General features: G+C 39.4%; 1 protein-coding gene across 1 annotated transcript in view; it reads right to left on the bottom strand.

The window, feature by feature from the left end:
* The window catches only part of WARS2 (tryptophanyl tRNA synthetase 2, mitochondrial), a 93,355-nt gene that overhangs the window by 10,773 nt on the left and 54,632 nt on the right, over positions 1 to 27,950 (bottom strand). Inside the window, exons 3-4 of the mRNA XM_032420554.1 lie at positions 9,075 to 9,155; positions 4,790 to 4,875 (exon numbers count right to left, since the gene is read on the bottom strand). Coding sequence (XP_032276445.1) covers positions 4,790 to 4,875; positions 9,075 to 9,155 — 167 coding nt within the window. The remainder of the gene's footprint in view (positions 1 to 4,789; positions 4,876 to 9,074; positions 9,156 to 27,950) is intronic.

The raw sequence follows: 27,950 nt of genomic DNA, 5'->3' as shown, positions 1-27,950 counted from the left end.
GTCATCTCAGCACCACCCTCTCCCTTCTATGCTATTTGTCGATTTCCAGGGGCTTGCGGCCTGGAAACTACATGTCCATAGGCTTCCGGTTTACCATACGCACTTGCCCCAGAGCTGGAAAGTGAAAGAGAAAGAGAAGACACACTACTGCTTGGCAGTTGTGGGTGAGTATATGGATGGCTGGAATGAAGTTTGGCTGGCAGGCTTCAGGATCTCATAAAAATTCGGGGCAGTCTGGCCTCACAGAGAAAGGATGTAATTCAAGAACCGGAGGTCTCCAAAGCAGTTTTAGGAATGAATTATCTCGATTGTCCTCAAGGGCAGTGATCTGATCCTCAGACGTTACGGTCGACTCACCTCTTCTCTGGAATTACCAAGTGTGAAGCTTCTGACCAGTCATCATACTCTCTATGCTTTGTTTTTGGTTGGCTTTGGTTCTGCTTACTCACAGCTCATTTTCTTATGTCATGTCAGCTTTTGCTTTCACTATCATCTTATCCCCTTCCCATAGTTCTCCGTTTGTGTTCTCGAAAAGAGACACTGGTTAGCCCAGGTAATCGCTCTCATCTCTGTTTGAGCAGACTTAGTAGTAACTCTCTAAAACTTCCTTTCTTTATCTGTAAACTGGGGATACTATCCTTTCCTATCTTGCAGAGCTGCTCTGAGAATCTGAATAGATAACGTGTGTGTAACACCTGACAATGAATGCTCACCTCATGTTAATTCCTTCCTTCCCTTCACTCAAGTCCATGCAGAATGCCTTTCTCTGGATTAGCAGCATTGCAGGTACTTAACATGTATTTGCTGCATGTTAATAAAAACTGTGTGTGTGTGTGTGTGTGTGGAGAGAGAGAGAGAAAGAAAGGGAGAAACATTTACTTAATATATAGCCAGTTATTTGAAATTGGATATTCAGAAAAAGAATACAGACACAAAATAAAAACTTGGAGCAAATGCTTTGTTGAGTATTTTGTCTTCTCTTCAAATATCTGCTATTTTATGATACTCTCAAACTTAAGATGGTCTCAGCTTTCCATTCCTGGGTTTCATACCAAGTTCTACCAAAACAATGAAATAAATCTTTCATACACTTATCTGGAAGGCCCCCCTTTCATTCCCTCCCCTCATGTCTATTCTCTGGCCCACCATGTCCCACTTATTCCAATGCTGATTTTGACAAAAGCAAACACGAAAGCTACACACGCTCCGCATCAACATTTCGTGAAGAGGCCACATAGAATTTGCTCGAGGGAGAAGATACAAATGTTTTTTGAATCCATCTAACTTGCTTGTTTGTAACTATCTATCTATATTTATGACATAAATATTCATAGACATTCTGGCTATGACCGGTTTCAAAATCCAGGCTTATCTGAAATAAAACCAAACAAAGAATACCCCAAGTGCTTGAGCTATGTTACAGGGAAAACAACAGTACAGGCTAAAAATCAGACCTGGGCTTGAGTCCTGCCGCTGCTCCATATTAGGAAGCAGTTAGGCATTTCTAAGCTTGGAGGAAGCATAATGAAACAGATGAGAAATGTACGTTAAAATGCTGCAGTAAACCAGAACTGATTTTACTGTACTTGTTTGCATGCTTTGGAGGGGTCCAAATGACACACATGCCCAGGAAATGTGGGATACGTGTGTGTGGCAACGGCACCCACAGGGCCAGTCTGAAGGAGGAGGGCAGAAGAAAAGAGCCCAAAGGCCCAGAGCCGACGAGCTGGAGCATGTGTGGCCAGAGGCAGGAGGTCTGGCCTGAGACCAAATGTAGGGCTTTCTCTTAAGCAAAGGAGCATGCAGTTTTCCGTCCCATGCCCAGGATCTAATTATGGCATTGCAGGTAGACTAGTTGCTAGGCTAAGGTGGGAGGCAGTCGTCTTGAACGTAGGTAATTACCTGGTTTTAATACTTTAAATACTTTTCTCTGTTTAATCAATTATATGTAAAATATCAGAAACCTGATGGAAATACATAACGATCTGCTACCATAGTCCTCCTTTCAGAAAATAGGAAAAAGAAAGGTATTTCATGGCATTCATGGTATTTCATGGTATTTCATTTCATGGCATAGTATATATGCTAACCACCAAATGGATCAGTAAGAGTTAAAGAAGGAATATTTATAGTATGGGAATTTCTTTGCTTCCCAGGAGTTGGCTGGAGGGTAACTGAGGCTGGAAGTTACCTGGGGGGTAACTTATCCTTGGAAGCATTAACCAACTGTGAGAACCTGCTGATGTCAGGGCAGAGAGAGACAGGAAGCTGCCGAAAGCTTGAGTTTACCAGCCACATCTGAAATAATTACTGCTTTCTGTAAGAGAAGAAGACATTCACAACCTCAGGCCTGGCTTGAAAACAGGTAGAGTATGTGTCAGATTTGGGGATCTGGAGCTACTTTTTGCCAATGTCAACCTTTTAAAATGTTGCTTGTTGTTTGTACTGAGCATATGCTAGGTGGTAACAATTCATACATAAGTTATTTAATAACCCCTTGAGCTATGTCTCATTTGCCCCTACTTTATAGATGAAAGAAACTGTAGGATTTTATCATTCTGCTAATTGTATTTTGGGCAATGGGTTAAAAATTAATTCATCATCACTTTAGTATGTATGGTCTTGTATTGCCCTGGTTGTTTACGTGATGATCTCGCCCCTGAACATAACTACTGGCTCCTTAAGGAAGGTCAGCACCAGGCCTCAGGAGACCATAACCAGGCTCAGATGTGCCACTGTCCACTGAATGGCTGTGCAGCTTTGGGTAAATTGCTTACCCTCACTGGGCTGTGTTTATAAAGCTAGGGAACTGAAGCAGAGCCTCAGCAAAGTTCCTCCCCACTCTGTGCTCCATGGTATCACAAAGGGGACAATCACTCTTGCTCAAGTTTACTCTTTTTCACAGCTCTGAGCTTAGAGGACTCTCCTACGACAGCTCTTGAACTGTTAAGGAAATCTACCGTGCTCGTATGCTTCCATATCCTGGTGCTTACAAACCTCAGCCTTTGCTTCTATAAAGAAGTCCCCCAGGGTGCCTGGGTGGCTCAGTCAGTTAAGCGTCCGACTCTTATTTCGGCTCAGGTCATGACCTCAGGGTCATGAAGTCGAGCCCCGTGTCAGGTTTCACACTGGGTGTGGAGCCTGCTTAAGATTCCCTCTCTTCCTCTCCCTCTGCCCCTGCCCCCACCCCTCTCTCTTTCTTAAAAAAAAAAAAAAAATTTAAAAGTTTTAAAAAATTAAAAAAAAAAGTCCCCGTTGAAAGTGAAATTTGACAGAAGACTATGATCATTAGAGACAATCATCACGACAGCTCCCAGTCACAGCACTGCCTGGCCCATATTTCATTTTAATCTTTGACTAATCCTGTGCAGGATAATTAGTATTCCCATTTTACAGGTGAGAAAACACACTACTTTGTTGGGAAATGTATTAGACCTTTATTAGACTTTCATTTGCTACTCCTGGAGGAAAGTGTTGTAGATTTCCCAGGATAAGCCAAAAGTTACTTACTATAAGTAATAAATGCTGTTAGGAATCCAGCATTCAAATTAATACAACAAACAACACACAATCCTTACATATATGTTTTAATCAGAGTTAAAGATAGCCTGCATGTATTAAAGGACATTCCTGATTTGTGAAGCTAAGCAGCTATTCTTCTAGCTGTTTCCATCATAATGGCACAAGGGCTCTGGGGTCATGCTACAAGGTGCATATACTGTCATCTCCATGCTATTATCGTATTTACATGCAAAGAATTCTAGTTTTCCTAGGGAAGAATCACTTTTGCAGGGTCAAGACTTTAGGGGAAAAACCGATTGACAGAGTTTCTCCTTTTCCTCAGAAGCAAGGCTTGGCTATGCGTGCACGCTGATTGGGAAGCTTTATCTCTAGAAGGCCAAATGGGGGGCCAGGGAGGTGATGTGGGGATGGCAGGCAAGGACTGGGAGAGGGATGGGGTCAGAAGTACAGAGAGGGCAGGCCTCAGCATCCTCTGGTTATAGGGTTTGGGGCCTGTAAAGGACAGCATTGACTGACTAGAGGGATTATGGGTCCAGGAAAAGTAGGGTACCCTACAACGTGTTGAAAAACTGGCTCTCAACTGCTGATCTAATACAGTAGCCACCAGACATAGGTGGCTATTTCCATTTAAATTACTAAAATTAAATAAAATTTAAAATTCAGTTCTTCTGTCAACATGTCCTGTGGCTAGCAGCTAAGGTCTTGGAAAGCACAGATTCATTTCCATAATTGCAGGCAAGTTCTATTACACAGCATTGCTTTAGCATCTAGATTGTATGAGAAATCAACACTGAAAACTCTTGAAGCTTAATTATTACCAGGGAAGTATATATTACATAGTGGTTAAGAGCACAACAACCCTTTACCCAAACTTTCTACGCTCAAATCCTGGGTCCAAGCTTTGCTAGCTACATGACTTTGGGCAAGGGACTAAGCACTCCGTGCCTTAATTTCCTCACCTATAAAATGGGGATGATAGTCGTGCAACTTTCACAAGGTGGTTGTGAAGATTAACTGGGTGAATGTCTGCCAGGCACTTATAACAGTTTCCAACACATAGTAAGTGCTGTGTAAGTGTTAGCCCTGTTACTAGTTTCACAGTAAAACATAACTTCTATCATGTTGTACCTATTACTGGGAATAGAGGCACACTGATTCGCACAATCCTTTCCATATCCCCCTTCCCCGTGAGCCAAATCTTCCTGGGATAGGCTCAAACACTCTCTTGTCAGTATGCCTAAGACCAGGGGTGCACTCTGTTCCTTACTTGTACAACAGGATGTCGGCTGCCTGGAGCACCGGGTACGTGAGCAGGCCCACAGTCCCGCCATGCTTCTGCGTGGCAATCTTCACCTGTCCAGTGAAAAGAAAGGAGGCAAAGAAATCGGATGTGAACCTAATGATACCGCTAAATTAAGCAATCTTTAAAGCAAGCCAAGGGTAGTCTGAAGCTACTGTACTACCATTATATCTCAGTTCCTTTTAGCAACACTAAAAGCCAGGGGGCTGCCTTGGCTCCCTGCTTTAGGCTCAGGCAGGAATAAGGGAAAGCCGCTTCACCACTGCCCCCATATTGGGTCCCACACTGCCACTATTTTGGGTGCATTTAATTAAAGCCAGGGGAGAAGAGTCTCTAGGTTCCAAATCAGATAAACTCCATTATTAATTAATTTGACAAGTTAACATCAAAAGCCATATTGTTATATCCGCGGAAACTTCCCAGAAAGTCCCCCACTGCGCTACTGACAAAAAATAATGTAATGGCATCCCCAAATCACACTTAAAAAACCAAAACACCAAAAGTCACGGCATTTAAAAAATGAAACGAAGAGAAATTTTAATCGAACCAGTTATGAACCTGTCTTGACCTGTAGGTACTGACAACAAAGGGATAAAGCGATTCCAGTGAACAGGACAAGCCGTAGAGGCTAAAATACTTCCTTAATGGGGAAGCTGATAGTAACACCAGAGGTGACACTAGAAGGATTTAATTAATGGATGCCAACTATAAGCTACGAGTATGTACCCACTCAACAGAAGCCCCTCGTGATGCCAATTCCCTGCTACAGCTGAGCATTGCTAACAGGTACTTTGGCTCTCTGGGTAGAACTACCAATTGGGGAAGACCGTGTGATGTTTACTGGTCATTGCTTCCAAGGCCTAAGCCTATCATCTCTTGTAAAATGATAAATGGTGATTTTGGTGTGTAGATATTATTCATTTAGTTAATATGAATCACCTCCCTGAGGCCTGATTATTTCTAAATGAACTCAACTGAATATATAAACTTGCATGATTCTGAGGACCAAGTTCATGGGCTCCCAGCTCGGGCTGCCCCAGCCAACACACCCTTTGAGTCTGGCTCTGAAAAGCATCAGCTTCTCTCTTTACCCATCTTAATGTCAATGTTCCACCATTTAGGTATAAATTTAACTCTTCTGGTTACTTCAAGTAGTTTCTGGCTTCTAGCAACAAATGCTAAAGGAAATTTAGAAGTTTGAATATATAATTCCTTCAGTACATCTCTTTATTGCAGTGTCCATGATAAAGCCCAGTTTGCAACGATCGCAGGATAAAGATAATAAAAGTTTAATTTGGCAATGAGCAAATGGGAAAAGAACTCAATTTTTAAAAATTGCTACTGCATTAGATTTATAGTCTTTTTTTTCTCCCCCACCCCCCTCTTCTCTAGAACCTTCAGTTTGTTTTTCAGAGTCCATCATCTTTCGTGGTTCGTCTCCCCCTCCAATTTCCCCCCCTCATTCTTCCCCTCCTGATATCTTCTTCTTCTTCTTTTTAAACATATAATGTATTATTTGTTTCAGAGGTACAGATCTGTGATTCAACAGTCTTACACAATTCACAGCGCTCACCATAGCACATACCCTCCCCAGTGTCTATCACCCAGCCACCCCATCCCTCCCACCCCCCACCACTCCAGCAACCCTCAGTTTGTTTCCTGAGATTAAGAATTCCTCATATCAGTGAGGTCATATGATACATGTCTTTCTCTGATTGACTTATTTCGCTCAGCATAATACCCTCCAGTTCCATCCACGTCGTTGCAAATGGCAAGATTTCATTCCTTTTGATGGCTGCATAATATTCCATTGTATATATATATATATACCACTTCTTCTTTATCCATTCATCTGTTGATGGACATCTTGGCTCTTTCCACAGTTTGGCTATTGTGGACATTGCTGCCATAAACATCAGGGTGCATGTACCCCTTTGGATCCCTACATTTGTATCTTTGGGGTAAATACCCAGTAGTGCAATTGTGGGATCGTATGGTAGTTCTATTTTCAACTTTTTGAGGAACCTCCATACTGTATTCCAGAGTGGCTACACCAGCTTGCATTCCCACCAACAGTGTAGGAGGGTTCCCAGAGATTTATAGTCTTTTTATATTAGAATACTGGGTCTTGAGGGCGCCTGGGTGGCTCAGTTGGTTAAGTGACTGCCTTCGGCTCAGGTCATGATCCTGGAGTCCCTGGATCGAGTCCCGCATCGGGCTCCCTGCTCGGCAGGGAGTCTGCTTCTCCCTCTGACCCTCCTCCCTCTCATGCTCTCTGTCTCTCATTCTCTGTCTCTCAAATAAATAAATAAAATCTTAAAAAAAAAAAAAAGAATACTGGGTCTTGAAATTACAAAGGAAGAGGGGAGATGTGGAGAGCATTAATATTTACTGAGTGCCTATTATGTGCCCCAGATGCCTCCCATCTGTGTTACCCCCTGTGGAATCCTCCAAATAACCGTGACCTCAGCAGCCCTGACCCCACCTTTCTACCCTACTATTCCCCCCTAATCAAAACCAAGCTAGGTGCTCTTAGATCCTCCTCCAGTACTGGGACCCCTCCCTCTGATCACTTTTCACACTTCTTGACTGCTTGTGCAACTGTCTCTGCCCAAAGAGACTACAAGCCTCATGAAAGTGGGTGTGTCCGTCTGTCCTGCTGACTGCTGTACCTCCAGCCCCTCGTGTGGTCTGAGAGTTGCAGAAGGCACCGCCAGTATTTGCTAAGGAAGGAATGACCTGAGAAGGCAGTAACATGCTCTAGGATAAGGCTGGCATTTGAAATCCACGTTTTTTCCCACAAATAAAATATCACAGTGGGTGCCTGGTGGCTCAGTCAGTTGAGCGACCCACTCCTGGTTTCGGCTCAGGTCATGACCTCAGGAGTGAGATGGAGCCCTGCTTTGCCTCTGTGCTCAGTGGGGAGTCTGCTTCTCTGTCTCTCCACCCCTCTGCCCCTCCCCCTGCTCACGCTCTTTCTCTCTCTCTAAAAAAAAATAAATAGTCCTTTAAAAAAAAAAAAAATCACAGCCTGGTGGGAAGGCTTCTCCAGAATATAGGTTTCCCCTGCTCCCTGAAACTTCTCATTATGCCACTTTGCTTTTCCGAAAGACATGTATTAGTGCCTGCTTTCGGTAACTGAAAGAAACCAGAAGAGGATTTTCGCCTTTATGAAATGGTACTTGTTTCTTGGCTCTGCTCCATTTTGGTTTATGAACGGTTTCATTGGGATGCTCTAATTTTGAATAGTGGGGGAAACCTGAGTTAGTGCATTCTCTAGTCATGTGTTATCAGTAGGTCCTCAGACACGATTTTAAAGTGGGAACATTTCCCATTAAATTAGTATTCAGTTCTGAAAAGGATCTCAGTATTCAACTTAGAGTATTTTGATAAAATGAGAAAGTCTTGGCTGAAACCAAAATATGGTAGAGAACATTACAAAATTTTGTTTCTAATCCCTGGCAGGTAATGATTCTGCAGCATTACCACTTAACCTCTTATTTCGGCACGGTCACTTAAGAAGCTCTGTTTCTCTCTGCGACAGATCTGGAGGCTTCTGAACCAGCTTTTGAAGAAACCAGCGGCCCTAAAAATATGCTGGAAAGAAGCCTGAAACTGAAATTTAGTGTTGACGCACTTCGGGGCTACCTACCCTCAGGTTATCCAATTGCAAAAATAAATGGAAATGAAGTACTATGAATTATCCAATTTATCTTTCTCAGTTGAACTTCCTAGAAGAAGTACAACCTCAATTTTGCTGTGGGTTTGAACTGTTGCCTGGACTCAACTTGTTTAAATGTTAAATAAAATATGTTGTTCCTTCTCCGCACACTGAAAACATTCCAGACTTACTGCTGGCTAATTACATGGCGATGGCAGGCAACTTTGGGGTCCAGTAATCCAGAAATTGCAATTGTTTGTTAATTATAATGTGGTAGGTCCAAAGTCATTACCAAATCTATCCAAAGATCACTCTGATTCGACCTACAGGTAAAATCAAACAGTTAATAATGTGGATATTTTTACCCTGTTTTTAAGTTGGAATCCTGGAGAACCCTCTTACTTTCCATTTAATACCCCGAGGCGGAGAAGTTAAGATGCTGTTCGGGCCACTAGTGAGTAACAGACCAGGGAGGCCACTAAACTCAGGATTCCCAGAGCAGAACACAAAAATAAACAGGGGAAGAAAAAAATAGTCATAACGGGGACTTTGAACTCCTTTTTGTTTATTAATCAGATCACTGGCATTTACCTTCCACTGGTGTAAATGCTGTAACCGGGGTAATCTGACCATGCAGGTGAGGATCCAACTTAATTGTGTGTGTTCAGACACCTAAAGAAATAAAACAGGACATTAGTGAAGGCAGTCAATGGTTTCTTGCAAATAAGGCAAAACTAAACAGACAACAGGTATTACCTCAAGTGGCTGGAAATACCCCAAATCAAGGTAATTTAAAAAATGACAGGCAAAGGGGACTGATTCATAATGCATGGGATTTTAGATGAAGAAGAAAAATTTAAAACTACAATTATTCTAGTGCTTAAATCTTCTTCACAACATCCCTAGCAAGTGGCTGAGCAGACTCTGCTTCAACATCTTCAGGGAGAGGGTCTCATTGTGCCCTGAGGCATCTATTCCAGCTTTAAAAAGCCAAGGTAATTAACACACACACACACACACACACATACACACACACATACACACACACACATACACACACACACATTCAAATCCTCTCTAAATAACGTCTAAATATACGAAAGCCACTCTAATACCTTACATGTAAATAGTACAGAAAGGTACTGGCCTTAAAATTAATGATTGAATCTTTTAGACCTGCAGTAATTTCAAATTTAAGAATCACTTTATCATCCCAAAGGGTAGTTTTTTTTTTACAGTTTCAATTCTTCTCTTTCTTTTTTTCTTTCTTCCTCATCTCCCCCTCTTCTTCCTCCTCAATTTCCTCCTCCTCCTTCTTCCTCTTCTTCTTTTTAAAAAAGAGGTTTAGTGAACAAGAAAATATAACCTTTTCTCAATTTGCTTTAACCAAATTTAATCAAGTAACCAAACCTGGCAACAGATGGGATATTCTTGGGTCCAGGCCAGGTTCGAACTGATGACCTAGAATTTAAGGCCTATGTATCCGTTTCTGGACTCTGGGGATCCCGAGCCCTTCATCCATTGTGGCTTTTTTGTGTGTGTGTCCATATGATTTCCTTAAAACGCAGAGACTGTTGCCAACTCTGAAAAGTGGCCCCAAATGTGTTCTTTGTGGGTTTTGCAAAGGGAACATAAAGGGATGGAGCCGAGTCAGCCCAGGCCTATTTTACTAGCAAGGAATCACCATCTGGTGTAAGATAGTTTCTCATTTTTTTCCTTAAGTTGTGGAGAGAGAAGAGTTGTTTTTCACATGTTTGACAAGGAATTGTTTTTAAAATTTTGCAAGTTGCTGGGCTGAATCCGTCTTCTTTCTTCCAAGAGGCATTTGGGTTTCATTCAGAGCAGCGCTGTCCATACAAATTGCTAACTTGTGCTGTAAACAAACAGCTATCAGACAAAAACAGTTACCCTGGATGGAAGCAAGAGGATTATGGTTGCTTCCAATCATCAAGCAAAACACATTCCCATTAGAACTAATGAAACAAGAGTTGTTTTTTTGGCATGAAGAAGTAGGAGAAATTTTTTTCTTCTTTACTGAATTAGGGAAAGGAATGAAAATACAGAAAACAACCATGCATATGTGGAAGGAGACAAGATGACTCCTTCCCTTCGACTCAGGCTTAAGTAGTCAGTTTTGGTGATATGCAAGAAGCTACCATGATGTCTTCATGAAATCAAGTATTTTCCTCAGAGTAGCTTTTTATTTGAACATATAGAATGAAACTTATTTAATATTCTGTAGAGATCTTCCTGGTATTTCCAAATAAGGGGGCATAAAATTAAACTAAATTATTCTTATACAGAAAAAGGCAGGAAAAAGGCAAAGGCGATTTTCATAATCTATCATTAATAATTATATAAGAAGGGGTAGTATAGTTCAGGATTTGGCTCTCTTAATTTATCCATATTCATGACAACTGCTCAGAAAGGTTCAGATTTCTATCCGGGGAAAAGTGAAAATGGTATCTAAATATAGTAATTCTGACTACATGTTGCAAAACAAATAAAAATAACCATATGATCTGTTTTAGCCATGGGCGGGGGGAAAAAAAACATGGAACACAGAAGGTGGCTTGTTGACCACCCACAAACAAGTCAGCAGTGACCGAAGATTCTGACTCCCTAACTGTACCAAGTAAAGACATACACATCCTTCAGCTGCAGGCAGCTTTGCCTGGTTGGTTCACTGCCGTCAAACAGTCTGGCACACTGTGCTCCATAAATATTTACTGAATGTATGAACAATATCAAAGGCTGCAGGAAGAAAGGTAAGGACCAAAAAAGAACCCATTTGATTTAGCAACAGACATTTTTTTTAAAGATTTTATTTATTTATTTGAGAGAGAGAGCTCAAATGGGGGGGGGTGGAGGTGGGGAGGGGCAGAGGGAGAGGGAGAAGCAGACTCCCCGCTGAGCAGGGAGCCCGATGCAGGGCTCGATCCCAGGACCCCAGGATCACAACCTGAATTGAAGGCAGACACTTAACTGACTGAGCCACCTAGGCGCCCCTAGCAACAGACTTATTGGTGATCCAGGCAAAGCAGAGTCAGGGGAGTGACTGGGAGAGAAGCTAAATTATAGAGGGGTGGGCTGAAGTGTGACAGGATACGAAGACAGTTACACAAGAAGTAGAGCAGAGCATCTCAGAGCTCCGCCTTTGGAATGAGGCTGCCTGGATCTGACTGCTAACTCTGCCAGCTATGAGCTGGGTGACCCTGTAAAGCGGCTTCACGCTGTGCCCCAGCTTTCTCATTTATAACATGAGGTTAACAATAGTAACCACCTGTCAGTGCTTAGAACAGTACCTAGCCCACAGCAAGAACTCAATAAATGGTGGTTATTATTACAGATAACTTTTAGAAAGACTTCTGTTTTAACTTCCTATTTTGAGATAATTGTAGATTCATGTATAGCTGTAAGAAATAATACAGTGCAACCCAATATACCTTCACCTAGTTTCCCCCAATGGCAACATCTTGCATAACTATACTATACTATACTATATATCACATATATACTATACTATATATAGATATATATACTATACTATACTATAATATCACAACCAGGAAATTGAATTGGATACAATCCATCTGCCCTAGTTAGATTTCACCAGTATTACATGCATTCATTGTGTGGGTATATTTAGTTCCATGCAATTTTATCAAATATGTAAGATATTTCTTTTTTCAGGAAGGAGAGAGATGGGAATAGCTAGCACGGGTTAGAGAATAAAAAAAAATTATTTATTTTTTTAAGGTGGGATAGACCTACTTTCTATAAAATGTCTTCCACTGAAGCAGGGGGAGGGGAATTAAATACAGACGAGGATCTATCTTATGAGATAGGAGTGGAGAGCAGAAAGTTAGAGAACTTCACATCTAATTAGTTAGGCTCTGTTATCTCTGAAAATAGAGCAGATGGGTGAGTAGGAACAAATGGGATGAGAAATATACTCAATGGAATTGCTGGGTTTGATAGGACAGAACAAAAAATCTTCTGGAATGGAGTTATATAAGGCTTGATGTTTGGTGGATGCTTTTGTAAATGAAAGAGGAGAGTTGTTCAAAAAATATACTCTTGGGAAAGCACTGCTGTTCTTCAAGGGAGTCTAAAATGTTCTGCATAAATCATAGGATTTTTCAAAAAAAATTTACAGGAAAAAAATTAAATCGGTTGATTGCATTTGATTTCCTTGAGTCAGTACAAAATCTTAACGGGAAAGAAAAAGTACTAAACATAAAGCAAAAAATATTGATAAATAAAATTACATTGAATTTAATAACTTCTCTTTATCAAACACCACCATTTAAAGAGGAAAAAGGCAAGTCACAGAGTGGAAGGAAATATTTGTAAACCCATACAGAATATATTGGTATACAGGATATGTAAAGAATTCCTACAAATTGGGGTGCCTGGGTGGCTCAGTCGGTTAAGGGTCTGACTTTAGCTCAGGTCATGATCTTGGGGTCCTGGGATCGAGCCCGGCATTGAGTCCACGTGGAGCCCCTTGTCAGGCTCCGTGCTCAGTGAGGAGTCTGCTTGTCCCTCTCCCTCTCCCTCTACACAGCTCATGCTCTCTTTCTCTCTCTCTCTCATAAATAAAATTTTTAAGGAAAAAAAAGAATTCCTACAAATTGATTAGAAAAAAGCAGATAACACTATGAAAATGGGCCAAATGCATTATGTTCAAATTAAAGTCATAATGTGATACCACACATACTCAGCAGAATGATTAAAATGAAAAAGTCAAATAATACCAAGTATGGCAAGGATATTGAGTAAATATAATACTTACACACTACTGTGAGAATGTAAATTGGTATACCAACATTGAAAACTGACTGTATCCACAAACATTTAACATTCATATAACAAATGACCCAGGTGTTCCATTTCTAGGTATATATCTAACAAAAATGTACACATATATACAAAGATACATGTGCAAGAATGCATTGTAACAACTCTAAATTGTAAGCGATCCAAATGTCCACCCAAGAAGAATAGATAAATTGTGGCATATTCATACAATGGAATATTAGAGCAATGAGGATGAATGGACAATTGCATCTGACAACATGAATGAATTTCATAAACATAATGTTGAGTGAAAGAAGCCAGACACAAAAAAATATATACTAAATCAAATTATACCAAGTTTAAAAACAGGTTATCCTGGAGGAGGGATACTTAGTGACTGGAAAGGGGCATGAAGAACATTCTGGGTACAAGTTCACAGGTGTGTTCAGTTTGTGAAAACAGATAAAAGGCTAGTAAAATCTAACTATATTTGGTCTCGAATAAGATAAAAATTAAAATGTTTGGGGTGTTTAAAACAAGGTGGAGGGCCTTCTGGAATGGCAGAGTAACAAGCTCTGAAAATTGGCTCCTCCATAAAAGCAACGAGAACAGTAGCAAAAATTGTCAAAGTCAATTTTTACAGAACTCTGGAAAATTAACCAAAGGCCTACAATAATGTGAAGAGTACTTATTTAAGAAAAACATCTGAATCTCAGTAGCACCAGCGTTTTGTGGCATTTTAACTCACCCTATTCCCATCATCCTTGCCCCATGTCTGTGGTAGCTATGAAAACCAGTAGCCTAGCAGCCACTGGAAAGAGAAGACTGGGTTTGGAGCTTCTCAAAAAGACCATTCTCATCCGCAGAGAACTGTCACTACTTGAGCTGACAGCTCCATGGAAAAACCCCACTTGCAGGGCGTGTTGTTATCTGACCTCACTTAGAGCTCACTCAGTGGGAAAAACCCTATCCATAGGACATTTTCCAGAAATAATCAGCAGCAATGATTTAATATTGCAGCTGCCTGAGGTGCTGATACCAGGAGGGGAAGATCAGGGACTAGCCAAAAACTTAAAGAAATGATATGCCCATCGGGTGTTTTGGAAAAACCTGACATATTCGTGGGCCATCTAAGAGGACACATACATGTCCAGGGCTATGCACATGTCCAGGACAGACCTGAGAAGACCCTAATCTTTCACCTCTGGCTCACCTTGAGGCCCTATGTAAACCCCTCAGCAAAGGGTCAAAAATATAGGATCGAGGGGTGCCTGGGTGGCTCAGTCGGTTAAGCATCTGCCTTTGGCTTAGGTCATGATCCCAGGGTCCTGGGATCGAGCCCCACATTGGGCTCCCTGTTCAGCAGGGGGGTCTGCTTCTCCCTCTCCCTCTGCCCCTTCTCCCTGCTTGTGATCTCTCTCTCTCTCTCAAATAAATAAAATCTAAAAAAAAATTTAAAAATACGGGATCCAGGCATTTGGAAATGTCTGTTCAATTGTTACCTGAATACTAAGCTAACCCAACAGACCGCAGTGGCCAGACATGACAATGGAGACAGACTTTACATAATTGCTGCAGAAAAGTCACTAAACAATCAGCAATGAGAAAAAGGAACGCTAAGTGTGTGGAGGGTTAGTGAATTCTAACAAACATTTAAAAAATAAATACCAATTCTTCCTAATCTCTTCCAGAAAATTAAAAAAAAAAAAAAAGGAGGGCATGTTTCCCTACTCATTTTAAGAGGCCAGTATTACCTTGATACCAAAGCCAGGCAAAGGCATCACAACAAAAGACAACTACAGACCAATACCCTTTATGAACAGAGATGCAAAAATCCTTAACAAAATACTAATAAACCAAATGCAGTAACATATACAAAGAATTACACAACATGATCAAATGGGATTTATTCCAGAAATGCAAGCTTGGTTTAACAGCCAACTATCAGTCAGTGTAATACTATAGTAATCTAATGATGCACTATTGGTATAAGGATAGAATATGTAGATCAATAGAATAGAACTGAGAGTCCAGAAATAAATCCATACCTCTACAGTCAATCCATTTTCACCAAAGGTGCTAACACAGTTCAATGGAGGAAGGGTCAATCTTTCAACAAATGGTGGTGAAATAAGTGAATATCTACACGCACATATTTACATGCAGAAGAATGATGTTGGACCGGACCCCAACCTCTCACCATTTATAACAAGTTACTCAAAATGCATCACAGACATAAATAGCCAAAACTATAAAATGCTTACAAAAAAACAGAGGAGTAAATTTCCATGACCTTGGGTTAAGCAATGGTTTGTTAAATATGACACCAAAAGCACAAGCAATAAAAGAAAAAAAAAATTGGACTTCATCAAAATGAAAAACTTTTGTGTTTCAAAGAACACCATCAAGAAAGTGAAAGTCAATACAAAATGGGAGAAGATATTTGCAAATCCTACATCTCATAAGGGAATTGTATCCTGAATATAAAAAAAAAACTTTTATAACTCAACAATTAAAGAGAAATAAAGCCAATTAAAAATGAGCAAAGGATTAGAAAAGACGTTTCTCCAAAGAAGGTATCAAATAGCCAATAAGCCTATGAAAAGACTCAACATCATTAGTCATTAGGAAAATATAAATCAAAACCACATTGAGATCCCATTTCACTCTCACCAGAATAGCTAAAATAAAAAAAGACAGACAATAACAAGTTTTGGGAAGGGAAGGGAGAACTTGGAATCCCTATACATTGGTGGTGAAACCCTCATACAAAGTGACATGGCCACTTTCAAAACAGTTTAGCAGTCCCTCAAAATGGTAAATACAGAGTTACCATATGACCCAGCAATTTTACTCCTGGTGTATACCAAGATAACTGAAAACATACAAAAAACATTATGCAAATGTTCACGGTGGCATCATTCATAATAGCTAAAATCAGAAACAACCCAAATGTCTGTTGACTGGAATGAACAAAATGTGGTATATCCATACAACAGAATATTATTTAACAATAAAAACGAATGAAGTACTGATAATACTAAAACATGGATAAACACTGAACACATTATGCTAAATGAAAGAAGCCAATCACAAAAGAAAGATGCTATTTGATTCCATTTGTATGAAATGTTCAGAAAAGGCAAATCCACAGGGGACAAAGTAGATTAGTGCTTGCCAGGGAGTGGGTAGAGGGGGCAATGGACACAGGGTTTCTTTTTGGAGCGATGGAAGTGTTCTAAAATTGGTTGTGATGATTGATGGATGCACCACTCTGTGAAAATACTAAAAACCAGTAAATTTACACTTTAAATGAGTGAATTGTATGATGTATCTCAGTAAACAGTTTCAATAACTATCCCGGTGCAGTTCATCACAACTATCCCTTGAGGCATCCGCAATTAATTATCCTGTGGCTATAAAGGTAACATCGTTACAGGAATCCAGATTTTCTGATCTTTAGCATGATCTCTCTTTTCCTCCATACGGGAATACGTGGTCCTCAAGGCAAAGTCAACTCCAGATCTTTCAACATGGTGAGTGGGGAGAATGGGTTCTCATCAATGAAGAAAGATAAAGATACGAGAGCTGCCACTTCCTTCTCACTTCAGCCCATCCCAGTCAGGGTTTCACCTCTACCACCCCACTACAACCACACACCACTGTTAGTAAGGGTAGTGGCTAGGATAAACCATTAACATTATATTGATATTAATTAATACATTAAAAATATTGTCTTAATACTACAGACATCCAGGTTTTTGTCCTTGATTTCTTACTTCTATTCTTTTCTCCACTCACTCTTTCTGCAATTTCATCTCCTATCATGGCTTTAGATACAATCATGGTTTTAACTATAATCCGAATAACTGATGACTTTTAAATTTATAACTCCAGCCAGACCTCTTTGCTCAACTCCAGACTCATATATCTAACTATCTATTGAGCATCTTTACGTGGAGACCTAGTGGACACCTCAAACTCAATACCTCCAAAACTGAACTCCCACTCCTCCATCCTGAACCTGCTCTGTCCACGGTTGTCCTCTCTGTTGGTGGCAACTCCATCCTTGCAGTTACTTAGACAAAAACCTTGGAGACATTCACACACCTCTTTCTCTCTCACACTCCATGTCTAATCCATTTGCAAATCTTGTTAATTTTACCTTCAAAACATATTCAGAATCTTACCGCTTTTTACCACTTCCCCCAGTGTGCTGGCCCAGCTACCAACAACCCTCAGCTGGGCTACTGTAATAACTTGCTAACTAGGCTCCCTGCTTCCACTGACTTCTCATACAATCTATTCTCAACATAGTAGCAGAAGCAACCCTTTAAAGATGTAGATCATGTGACTTCTCTGGTCAAAACCCTGCACTTCTCAGGGCACCTGGTGGCTCAGTCGTTAAGCGTCTGCCTTTGGCTCAGGTCATGGTCCCAGGGTCCTGGGATCAAGCCCCACATCGGGCTCCCTGCTCCTCCAGAAGCCTGCTTCTCCCTCTCCCACTCCCCCTGCTTGTGTTCCCTCTCTCGCTGTTTCTCTCTCTCTGTCAAATAAATAAATAAAATCTTTAAAAAAAAAAAAAACCCAAGAAACAAAAAAAAAAAAACAACCCTGCACTTCTCATTTCCTCTGAGTAAAAGCCGAAGTCCTCCCAATGGCCTATCAGACCAGGCACGATCATCTCCTCCCATTCAACCCTGTAATGTCTGTGGTTCCAATCCTCCACCCCTCCCCCTTTGCTCCCTCTCCTCCAGCCATGCAGGCCTCCTTGTGTTCTCTGAACACACTAGCATGTTCCCACCTTAGGGGCTTTGCACTGGCTCTTTTCTGTGATTGGGATTCTCCTCCCCCAGATATCCACGTGGCTAACTCCTTCTCCTTGTCTTTGCTCAAATACCATCTTATTAAGGGGGCTTACCCAGACCGCACTGTTTAAAATAACAATCTGTTTCCCTCAACGGCACTCCTAATATCCCTTAATTTTTTTTCTGTATAACCTATCACCTTCTAATATACCTTATGTTTGGCTAATTTATTATACTTATTATTTATATTGTACACCCCAACAGAATGTAAGTACCATGGTGGCAAAGATTTTTGTCTATTTCTTCACTGATACAACATGAGTACCTAGAAGAGTATCCAAGACAGAGAAAATGCTCAATAAATATTTGTTAAATGAATGCATGAATGAAATTAAAGATTTATTAATAGGGAAATGTCTAAATAAAGTGTGGCATATTTATATAATAGCATATTATACAATACATAAAAGAAACAAACTAGATTTATATGCATAAACATGAGATCACAAAAACACACTGTTGTATGAAAAAAGAAAATTGCTAAAAGGTACTCCAATATGGCATCACTTATACAATTTTTTAAAACCACACAAATAAAAATATTATATATTGTTCATGAAATTATACGTGAAAACAGGTATCACAAATTGCCTAGATTGATACATGCCGAATCCACGATTTTGGTTGCCTGGGGAGAGAGAAAAGGGACGCACAGAGGAGGGGTACAGGGAGTAGGCAAGGGGAAGGATTAAAGGGGCCTTCACCTTCATAATTATTTTTTATTATATTTATTTTAATATAAGAAAGTCAAGCAAATATGACAAAATGTTAACAATATTCACCCTTGCTGTTGGAAACATGAATGTTTATTACATTGTTCTCTGTATTTTGCCGCATTTAAAATTTTTTTTCAAAAATATATAATTAACAAAAAGAGTATGGAATACCACGATTCCCAAAGCTATAGCTGCTAGATATCAATCAAACCCACTCAAGCAATGAGCTGGTTCAGTAAATACTGGATCAAATGTCTAAGATACCGTCAGTGTCCCTTACAATTTTACTATTTCCCATATAAACATTATCTTCCCAGGAATCAGGTCCTATAAATTTTGGTTAGAACACGTGGAAGACTATTCAGACTCACAAGTTCCCATTTATCATATCCTCTCGAAATGAGCAATTTCATGCTGAGTTATTTTTATTGGATGCTTATCATCCCCATGACAAATCCCCTTTAAAGAACCTTGTTTGGGGATCTGATTTTAATTAAAAGAATTATGTTATCAATAATAAACTCTCACCCACTCTCTTCTACTGTCAGTATTTATGTTTGCAATGAACATCTCTATGTACACATTTGGATTGTTCTATACTTTTTCTTAGTCCAATACTTCCAAAGCTAAATAAATAGCTTCTATAAGCCTGCTGTTGAGTTAAAAAAGCCATCTAAATTCTATTGCTGATTGTGTATATGTGTATTTGTGTATATATGTTTTTAAAAAATCTATTGCATTATATTAGTCAGCTATTTCTAAACTATGCTGAGTAACAAATAATCCCAAATATAAATGGCTTACAGTAATGGTTTCTTTCTCATACACATTACATATTGGTAGCTGTAGGCTGGCTATAACTTTGCTTTATACACCTTTTCATTCCAAGACCCAAACTGAAGGAGTACTCCCTACCTGGAACATGCCATTCTTAGGATAGAGGAAAAGAGCAGCAGAGTTAGAACAAACATGGAATTGCTTTTAAACATTCTGCTTAGACATCATGTACAAAATGCCCACTCACTTTCAAGTGGCTAAATCAAGTCATATGGATGAGCCCAACATCAGTGGGGTATGGAGAGACACTTCTCTTATAGGATGCACTCATAGTCACATGGTAATGGATGAGGACATATAATCCTCATACATGGGGCTTAGCAAACTACTGTGGCCTGTGGATTATTTTCATTCAGTCCAGGTTTTTTACATTTTTAAAGGGTAGTCAAATAAAAGAGAGAGAGAGAGAAGGAGAAGGCAAAAGAGGAAGAGTTAAAGGAGAAGAGGTGGTGGTGATGGAGACTGCATGTGGCCTGCAAAGCCTAAAATATTTACTATCTATGCCTTTCCACAAAAAGTTGGTTGATCTCTGTTCTTTCAGGAAATGAACATGAATAATTAAAACAATCACAATCTACCACAAGCAACTCCCAAAATTACCTACATTGAGGCAGGATAAGACAGCTACCTTGTACAGAATTTGATGGCAGACAGTTTATTTATTTTTGGTAAAATCTATTTTTTTAGTAAGCTTCTATTTTAAATTTCTATGTGGGTATATCTGAAAGCCCTGGGAATTTAGATCCAATAAAACAATGGAGAGTTTTTGGACTACATGAAAATTAAAACCTTTTTTTCATCAAGAACACAATCAAAGTGCAAAGGCAACCTACAAAACAGGAGAAAATAACTCCTACACCTCAACAAACAAACAAACAATCTGATTTTAAAAATGGGTAAAGGACTTGAATAGACATTTCTCCAATGAAGATACTCAAATGGCCAACAAATATATTAAAAGATGCTCAACAACACTAATGATTACAGAAATGCAAATTAAAACCACAATGAGATATCATCTCACATCCATTAGGATGGCTGCTATCAAAAACAAATAAAAAAAATACAGAAAATAACAAGTGTTGGAGAGACAGAGAAATTGGAACCCTTGTACACTGTTGGTAGGAATGCACAATGGTCCACCTGCTATGGAAAACAGTAAGGTGGTCCTCAAAAAATTACAAATAGAATTACCATATGATCCAGCAAAAAAGAATTCAAATCAGGGTCTCAAAAGATATTTGTACACCCATATTCACTGCAGCATTGTTCACAATAGCCAAAAGGTAGAAGCAACTGAAATGTCCTTTGACAGATAGATGGATAAACAAAATGTGGTATATACATATGATGGAATATTATTCAGCCTTAAAAACAAAAGCAATTCTGACACATGCTACAACATAGATGAACCTTGAGGACATTATACTAAGTGAAATAAGCCAGTCACAAAAGACAAATACTATATGATTTTATTCGTATGAATTACCTGGAGTAAACTCATAGAAACAGAGAGTAGAAAGGTGGTGGCCAGGGGCTTGGTGGGGGGGGGGGGGGGCGAGCGGGTATGGGAATAGGAAGTTGTTTAATGGGTATACAGCTTTAGTTTTATTTTTTTAATTTTTATTTTTTAATTAACATATAATGTATTATTTGTTTCAGAGGTACAGGTCTGTGATTCATCAGTCTTACATGACACCCAGCGCTAACCACAACACATACCTTCCCCAGTGTCCATCACCCAGCCACCCTATCTCCCCACCCTCTCCCCTCCAGCAACCCTCAGTTGTTTCCTAAGATTAAGAGCCTCTTATGGTTTGTCTCCCTCTCTGGTTTCATCTTGTTTCATTTTTTCCTCTCTAGAGGGTATTATGTTAAGCGAAGTAAGTCAATCAGAGAAAGACAATTACCACATGATCTCACTGATATGTGAAGTTTAAGAAACAAGACAGAGGATCACAAGGGAAGAGAGCTTTAGTTTTCTAAGATGAAAAGTTCTGGAGATTGGTTGCACAACAATGGGAATATATTTAGCACTTTTGAATGGTACACTTAAAAATGGTTAGGATGGTAAATTTTACATGATGTGTATTTTACCAGAATTTTTTTAAAGGCTATGTAAAGAAAAAAATATAGATCAAAACTATTTCTCAAGGTAGGAAAAAATGGCTAATTTTATGTTATGTGAATCTCACCTCAAATTATTTTAAAAAATTAGGTGGAGGTGCTGGTCAGAGGTAAAAAGGAAAGTTCTGGCTTCAGATATGTTAAAGTTGAGAGTTGGAAAAGATATCCAGATAGAGATGTCTCGAAGGTAGCTAGAAGTGCAAGTCTAGAATTAAGGAAAAAGGTCGGGGCTAGCAACAAAGGTCGGAAGAGAAAATGGCTGGACGTTATGGAAGGAGGTAAGACTTCAGGAAGGTGGAATACATATATAGAGATTTTTATCTCAGGACAGAACTTCTGGGGAATTAAAGAAGAAGAGTCAATAAAGGAAACAAATGAACTCTCAGAGAAGTAGAAGAAAAATATGTCACTGCCGTATCATTGGAGTCAAGAGAAAACCCTAAAAGGAAGAAGTGGTCAATATATTAATGCATCAGAGAAGTAAAGATGTTTAAGAATTAAGAAAAGAACTAAGCCCAGATAAGAGGTCACATGGCGCTTCATTAAAAACACAAACACTGAGCTGTGTTCTTAATCCTGTGATATAATACAAAGAAGTAGAAAATATGTTTGTAGAGGTGCCTGGCTTGCTCAGTCCATGGAGCCCGTGCCTCTTGATCTCGGGGTTGTAAGTTCAAGTCCCACACTGGGTGTACAGGTTACTTAAAAATAAAATCTTAAAAGAAAAAAAGAAAATGCGTTTGTAACAGATGGGCTCTCGCTAGGTATTTTTTGTTTTGATTTGGATAAATAATGTTTAGACAAGGAAAGACATCAATTTCAAAACAAACAAAAATAATGAAAATCTTACATTATAAGATGGTTTTCAAATTCTTATTTTAAGCTCTTTTTAGTTCTTGACTAAAATTTCCTGATATTCTTGGCAGTTAAAATCCCTTCAATCTAATTCGCACTGTCCTAAACAAACTGCTCTCTTTCATACTTTCCTTGGAGTGAGGTCAACGGTTACACTTGGTTTCACAGTGTTTCTGGCTGGTTTAAAATCTATAACGTTTGGGGCGCCTGGGTGGCTCAGTCGTTAAGCATCTGCCTTCGGCTCAGGTCATGATCCCAGGGTCCTGGGATCGAGCCCCACATCAGGCTCCCTGCTCTGCGGGAAGCCTGCTTCTCCCTCTCCCACTCCCCCTGCTTGTGTTCTGTCTTTTGCTGTGTCTCTCTCTGTCAAATAAAATCTTAAAAAAATAAAAAATAAATAAAATAAAATCTGTAACGTTTGAAGAAGCATAGGGAACATGCTATATCAACAAATCAAATAATTAGTTTACTTACTAAATTTGTGAGCAGTTTGCTTCTTGGTTTCACTGTGAATGGATGGCTCAAAGATCATATGAAATTTTCATGCCATATCTATTTTGCCTGTGTCATTGTAAGTGTCTGAATGACAGCTACATTGAAATGTCTGTAGTGTTCCTACACAATTCCATGGGCTTCTCTCTTTTTTTCTACTTGATATAACAACTTATTTAAAAATTTTTAAAAATATTAGATCAACTTCGGTGAGGCATAATTTACATACAGTAAGATGGACCTATTTAGCTGTTCAGTCCAATGAATTTTGACAAATCTACACACATGTGTAACCACACATGGTTACACATGTAACCACACCAATCAAGACACAGAACATTTCAATGTCCCCCAAAAGTTCCCTCATGCCCCTTTGCAGTCAATCCCACACCCCTGCTCCTGGAGACCACTGATCTGTTTTCTGTTATTATGGATTAATTCTGCCCGTTGTAGAATATCATATAAATGGAATTATATAATATGAACTCTTCTGTCCTTGGCTTCTATCAACATAATACTTCTGAGACTCCTCTGTGTTGTTACAAACTTCTTTTTCATTATTGAATAGTATTCCAGTGACTGAATATTCTATAATTGTTTATCTACTCACCAGTTGATGGATGTTTGGGTTTTTTTTTTTTTTTTTTGGCTATTATAACTAAAATACTATGAACATTTGTGTACAAGTCATTTTGTAGACAATGTCTTAATTTCTCATGGATAAATACCTAGGCCTGTTATTACTGGGTCATGTGGTAAGTATATGTTTAATTTTGTAAGAAATTGCCATTTTATACTCTTGCCAGCAATGAGAGTTCGAGCTGCTTCATATCCTTACCAAAACTTAGTATTGACAGTATTTTTAATTTTAGTCATTCATGTGGGTGAAGTGGTTTAACCCTATGGTTTTATTTTGCATTTCTCTGATGACCATGATGTTGAACTTTTCATGTGCTTACTTCTTCATTTGTGAAATGTCTGTTCAAATATAGTGACCAATTACAAAATCAGGCGTCTTATTACATTATCGGGATAAGAGTTCTATATACATTTGGACACAAAGCTTTGTCAGATGTTATGTGTTACACATATTTTCTCTTTATGGCTCACCTTTTCATTTTCTTAATGGTGTCTTTTAAAAAATAGAAGCTTTATCTTTTCATGAAGTCAAATGTATCAACATTTTCTTTTAAGTTAAATGCTTTTTGGGTACTTTCTGAGAAATCTTTGCCTACCCTCAAGGTCTGGAAGATCTTCCCCCATGAATTCCTCTAGAAGTTTTATAGTTTTCACTTTTACATTTAGATCTATGGTAGTTTTCAGTTGATTTGTTATGAATGGTGTGAGGGAAGAGCCAAGGTTCATTCCCTCCCCCCATATAGATATCCAGTTGGATACCTAACACCATTCGCTGAAAAGACTATCCTTCCCCCACTGTAATGGTTTGACACTTTTGTTGAAAACATTTGGCTTCTGGATGTGGGTATACTTCTGGATTCCTTATTCCTTTCCATTGATCTATTAGTCTGTTCTTATATCAAGACCACACCCTCTTGATTACTGTAGCTTGACAGTAAGTCTTGAAGAAAGGTGGTCTAAGTCCTCCAACTGTGTTTTCTTTTTCAAAATTGTTTTGGGTATTTTAAGTACTCTCTGTATTGCCATATGCATTTGAGATTCAATTTGTCAGTGTCTACAACATTTTAATTGGGATTGTAACGAATCTGTGGATCAAACTGGAGGAAACCGACATATTAACAATATTGAATTTCCTATCCAAGAACAAGCCTTCCACCTATGGTAATGGCTGAGTAGCTCTGTATTAATCTGCTAGGGCTGCCATAACGAGTGGGTGGCTTAAGCAACAGAAATTTATTGTCTCGCAATTTTGGAGGCTAGAAGTCTGAACTCAGGGTGCCAGGGGGGTCAGGTTCTGGTGAGAACTCTTTTCCTGGTGTGCAGACAACTGCCTTTCCACTGTGTGCTCACATGGTAGACAAGGAGTAATGTCTCTCTTCCTCTTCTATTGGTGGGAATGTAAATTAGATACCAATTTGGAGAGCAATCTGGCAATATCCAGTAAGGCTGATGATGTATATGTCACATATCCTTATGACTCCACTTCAGGTATGTATAGCTAGAAAAGTCTTTCACGTGTCCACAAAAAGCATATACAAGTATGCTCACTACAGTATTGTTTACAATAACAAAAAATCGGAGAAAAGAATCTAAATATTCTTTGCTGGGAAAATGGATAAATTGTGATAGAGCCAGACAATGGAATACTGTAGAGCAGTCAAAATGAACAAATCTCAGCCAAGTAATGCTGAACACAAAAATACAGATGTAGGAAGCTATGTGCATGATACCACTTATATAAAGTTTTAAAACATGCAAAATTAATAATATGGACTGTTACAGCCAAATCCTATGCAAAAAAATATAAACATATACATTGGAGGGGTGCCTGGGTGGCTCAGTCAGTTAAGTGTCAGATTTCAGCTCAGGTCATGATCTCAGGGTCCCGGGATCGAGCCCTGTGTCCAGCTCCACACTCAGCGAGAAGTCTGCTAGTCTCTCTGCCCCTCCACCCCCACCCCCCGCTCTTGCACTCTCTCTCTCTCTCTAATAAATAAATAAAACCTTTTAAAAGAATAAACACATACATTGGGATGATGAGTATCAAATTCAATACAGTGGTTACCTCTGGGGAGGCAGCAAGTGGAAATTCGGAAAGAAATACATGAGGAGCTTGGTTGTATAATGATTTTCCTAACTTCTCTTTATTATTTCTACCATGGGCCATTCAGATCCTTTGTCTCTCCTGAGAAACTGTGGAGGAAATGCCAATTTTACAAATTGATTCCTCAAGTCCATTAATCCATGCAGACATTTGTTTGCGTCCTTTCTTCACAATTTTTTTAATTTATTTTTTAAGTAATCTCTACACCCAATGTGGGGCTCAAACTCACAAACCTGAGATCAAGAGGCCCGTGCTCTACCGACTAAGCCAGCCAGGGGCCCCTTCTTCCTTTCTATTATGAGTTGTATGTTGCACCTGTTGTTGGTAGCCTAGCAACTTTGAGAGTCCAACAAATATAAATCTGTACTCAAAGAGGCTTCCAAAATTACTAGGATAAGTGAAAACATGATACTGTCCATCTAAGTTTAGGTACTGCTGGTCTCACATCTCTTAAGATATGGGACATGGGTCAGGTACAACTTTTGTTTGTATACAGTGAGCCAGGATTCATGTGAGAGCTTGCTTATTATTTATTATTAGCCATTATTATCATTATTACCATTGATTTGAGTTTCCTGGAAAACAAAACATAACTCTAACTAGAGAATGAAGCCACCTTCCAAGGCTGCGGATTCCATTCTCCTCCCTCAACTCTTCTGTGGACAGTTCTGGATGCTCTGTAACATGATGTCTGCTGGTCAAAACTGTCCTTTTCTCTTAGCCTTGGCACAAAGCCAGCGCCCAAAGCTACGAACTCCAGCTTTTATCTTCCATCTGCACGGTGATTAGTTCACAAGGAAAGTAACAACTAAAGAAGTGGAGACGTGCACCTCAGAGACAGCTGTGGGAATCAGACTGGATATGCACTCAGGCCTGCTGGAAATAAAAGACCATTGACTTTGGCATTGGGATGGAAACCTCTGCCAAACACACACACAGGCAGGCGCGCGCTCTAGCTCTCTCTTTCTCAATCACCCTCTCTCTCTCTCTCCCTCTCAAACACACACACACACACACACACACACACACACACGCGCGCACATACACACACCTTTCAGAGGAGAGGCTCTGTAAAATTCCCCACATATGGCAAACATATTTTAGGGGAAGCACCATGACTAGAGGCCAGTGGGAGAGAAAGAAAAAGAAAATAATGAGAAAAATCTTCAATAAGTCTAAATTGTTTCAGTCAGACTGCTGAGAAAGAATGCAAAGGATTGGAGATGAAAATCATTGGTAAAATAAGCATTATAACACAGCTGAATTCTTTCCCTACTTCAAATGATTGCTAGAACTTACTCCCCAGTACAACAATAGCACCTGGGGGAACTAGTTTTTATATTTAGCTCCAAGTACTTTGCTTAACACAATGGATACACATGAAAAGAGCACATTATATAATATAAAAAAATAGTTTTCTCTAACTCGCAATTTCAAAAATTCTGAATTTCACTTGTAAATAAGTATGTGGGGGGGCATGGAATGCAGGTGTATCTAATTTTAGCTGGCACTGGCTCACAACACTTTAAGGATAGGAATATCCTCTCGGTTACATATTTAATGATCAATTAAATGCTAACGTGCATCACAAAACTCCCAGAAGAAAGGAACTAACAAAAAACCATGTTAAAATGTAGACAACTGATCTCTAAGCTATCCACTTTATAAGAACTGATTTATCATATTTTCTCAAAATAAAACCAGAACCACCCCCCAACTCTTGCTTTAAAGAGTTATCAGTAAAAGTTAATCAGATCATCTGAACAAAAATAACCTGATGACTAAAAAGTGATGGAGTGGAAACAACACTGGCCTGATGTTCTCATTTCTCAGGGGCGTCATTCTTTTTTTAATTTTTAAATTTTAATTCTAGTATAGTTATATTAGTTTCAGGTGTACAATATAGCAATTAAACACATACAACACCCAGTGCTCATCACAACAAGGGTCCTCCTTAATCCCCATCACCTGTTTCACCCATCCCCCCCACGGTCCTCCCCTCTGGTAACCATCAGTGTGTTCTCTA

The sequence above is a fragment of the Phoca vitulina genome, unplaced genomic scaffold (assembly GCF_004348235.1).
Source record: "Phoca vitulina isolate PV1807 unplaced genomic scaffold, GSC_HSeal_1.0 scaffold2, whole genome shotgun sequence".
NCBI classification, from domain to species: Eukaryota; Metazoa; Chordata; class Mammalia; order Carnivora; family Phocidae; genus Phoca; species Phoca vitulina.
This window is presented reverse-complemented; position numbering and strand designations above follow the sequence as displayed.